Below are 2,023 nucleotides of genomic sequence, written 5' to 3'. Positions count from 1 at the left end.
TTAATTATTAATATTATATATATTGTTTTTTAATATTAATGTTTATTAATTAGTTAATTAATAGTACTGATTTTTTTTTCTTTTTTTTTACAAATTCGGTTGCTATATTAATCTCTGAAAAAAAAAAGGAGGGAGTCAGGACTCCTAAAATACAATAGATGCCGAAGAAATTCGGGATCTGAGTTACATAGCAGAAAGATCTCCTTAATCCTGCTTGTTCTAGTTTTAAGAAATTCTCGACAAGAATAGATTCTTACAAATTGGAGCAGCAGAAATTGACATTGACAAATCATTTCTGATCCATGCTAATGTGGTTGTGATGCTATGCTATATATACCTCCAGCATTTCTTCACCTTCCTTATGACTGGCGCTTGAGGGATTTGAGATTTCGCTGATGGAGATTTTCTTCATAAGATTCAGGGCCGCGATGAGCTCTTTAGCCTGGCTGCCTCTTATAGACCAATGATTGAACTGTTGAGGGAGGGGAATGATCCTGTGCTGGATAAGATCGAAGGTATTGGAAAACTGCCTATGAGTGTTAACAAATAAGGAAACAGACAAGTCCTCTCGGCCACCAGAGTTCGGCGAGATGGCATTCAAATGGTCTATTGAAATCAGGGACGCTGAGTGGTAACGATGAGATGGGCAGGTTGGACGAAAGTCGACCTCGGGGGAAGAAAGGGAATCCGGAGAGAGGCAAAGGGTGACTTGGAGACTTCTCATAAAATTCATATAGGCGAGAGTGTGAAGAGAGGAGGTAACGATAGAGCGTAAAAGGAACAGAGCTTTGGGGGAGTCGGATCTGCACCAAATCCTGTTGCATTTAGAGGAGTTGATGGATGTCTGGGAGAGATAAGACCACTTCTTTCTGTCAGGTAAGGATGGATTGATGCAAGGTGAACAGAATCAGTTCATGGCAAAGGTTGATGACTCACCACAGCGTTGCAACATAAGCTGCCCATAATCCTATCGCAAGCCTTGTTTGCGTGCCTGTCAGCATGCTTATTGAGGTTACGGAGGATGTGATGGTACTGCAAGTTGCCCAATGTTTGATTCAAGAGCTGGCATCTCTGGATGACCTACTGAAGGAGGATGTTGGGAGACTCTTTTTGTTGGATCATAAGGCTTATGACCACTGAGGAATCCCCAAAAATCTTTGTTGTTCTTATTCCAAGCCTGTTGAGTTGCGTTAACCCCTGATAAAGAGCCAACGCTTCTGCCCAATTGTTGGATAAGTTCCCAAGACCCCATTCGTAATAGAGAACGCATTCCCCATTAGCATTAAGGATCAAGCCTCCTGCTCTAGCTATTCCTGGGTTTGACTTAGATGCTCCGTCAAAGAACAGGTAGTAGCTGTTGCAGTTTTGTAACCAGTTGGCAAACTCCTCTTTTAACCTGATTTTCCATGGATGGATTTCCTGACTGCGCTGGACTTTCCCTGTATTACCTTTCTGAATGCTGTTGTTTTTATCCAGGATGTAACTAATGAAGCTTCTTTCCTCAACGCTGTACTTTGTTACATCGATGTTGCTATGTGTTTTGACTGAAATGGTTTCGAGAGCAAGATTCTTTGCCTTATTGCTGACAATTCTTGATGCCGTATTTTTATCCTTAAAAATTCTCCGGTTTCTTGCTAGCCAGATACTCCACATCATGGTGTAGGGGAGGGTATTCCATACTCTCTTCACTAGATTGCTTCCCTTATTTCCCCAGGGACAACTCTTTTTCCAGGCAAGAATCACTTCCCCTATTGATTGCTAGGAAGTCCATGGTAACTTATCCACGAGGTCTAAATTTTTCCAACAGTCCATAGCATAGGAACAGTCGACAAAAAGATGATGCATGGTTTCTTCAGCGCCATAGCAATTAGGGCAGCGAGATGGACCGTTAATACCCCTCTTTTGCAGGTTCTCTGTTGTTAAGATTTTCCCTTTTAGAAGGGTCCATGTAAAGAATTTGATTTTAGGCAGCGCCTCTGATTTCCAAACGATTCTCCATTGGTTCCGTAATGGCATCGGGAAG

At 42.0% G+C, this 2,023-nt stretch overlaps 1 protein-coding gene across 1 annotated transcript; it reads right to left on the bottom strand.

Moving 5' to 3' along the window:
- Positions 1-1,080: 1,080 nt before the first annotated feature.
- On the bottom strand, positions 1,081-1,656 carry LOC149259423 (uncharacterized). The gene has a single exon (XM_089454152.1). It carries the CDS (start codon positions 1,654-1,656, stop codon positions 1,081-1,083), a length of 576 nt encoding a protein of 191 aa, XP_089310278.1.
- Between the last annotated feature and the right edge of the window lie 367 nt (positions 1,657-2,023).

Source organism: Pinus tabuliformis, chromosome 6 (genome assembly GCF_031772625.1).
Source record: "Pinus tabuliformis cultivar Carrire ecotype Pingquan chromosome 6, CPIR1, whole genome shotgun sequence".
NCBI lineage: Eukaryota > Viridiplantae > Streptophyta > Pinopsida > Pinales > Pinaceae > Pinus > Pinus tabuliformis.
This window is presented reverse-complemented; position numbering and strand designations above follow the sequence as displayed.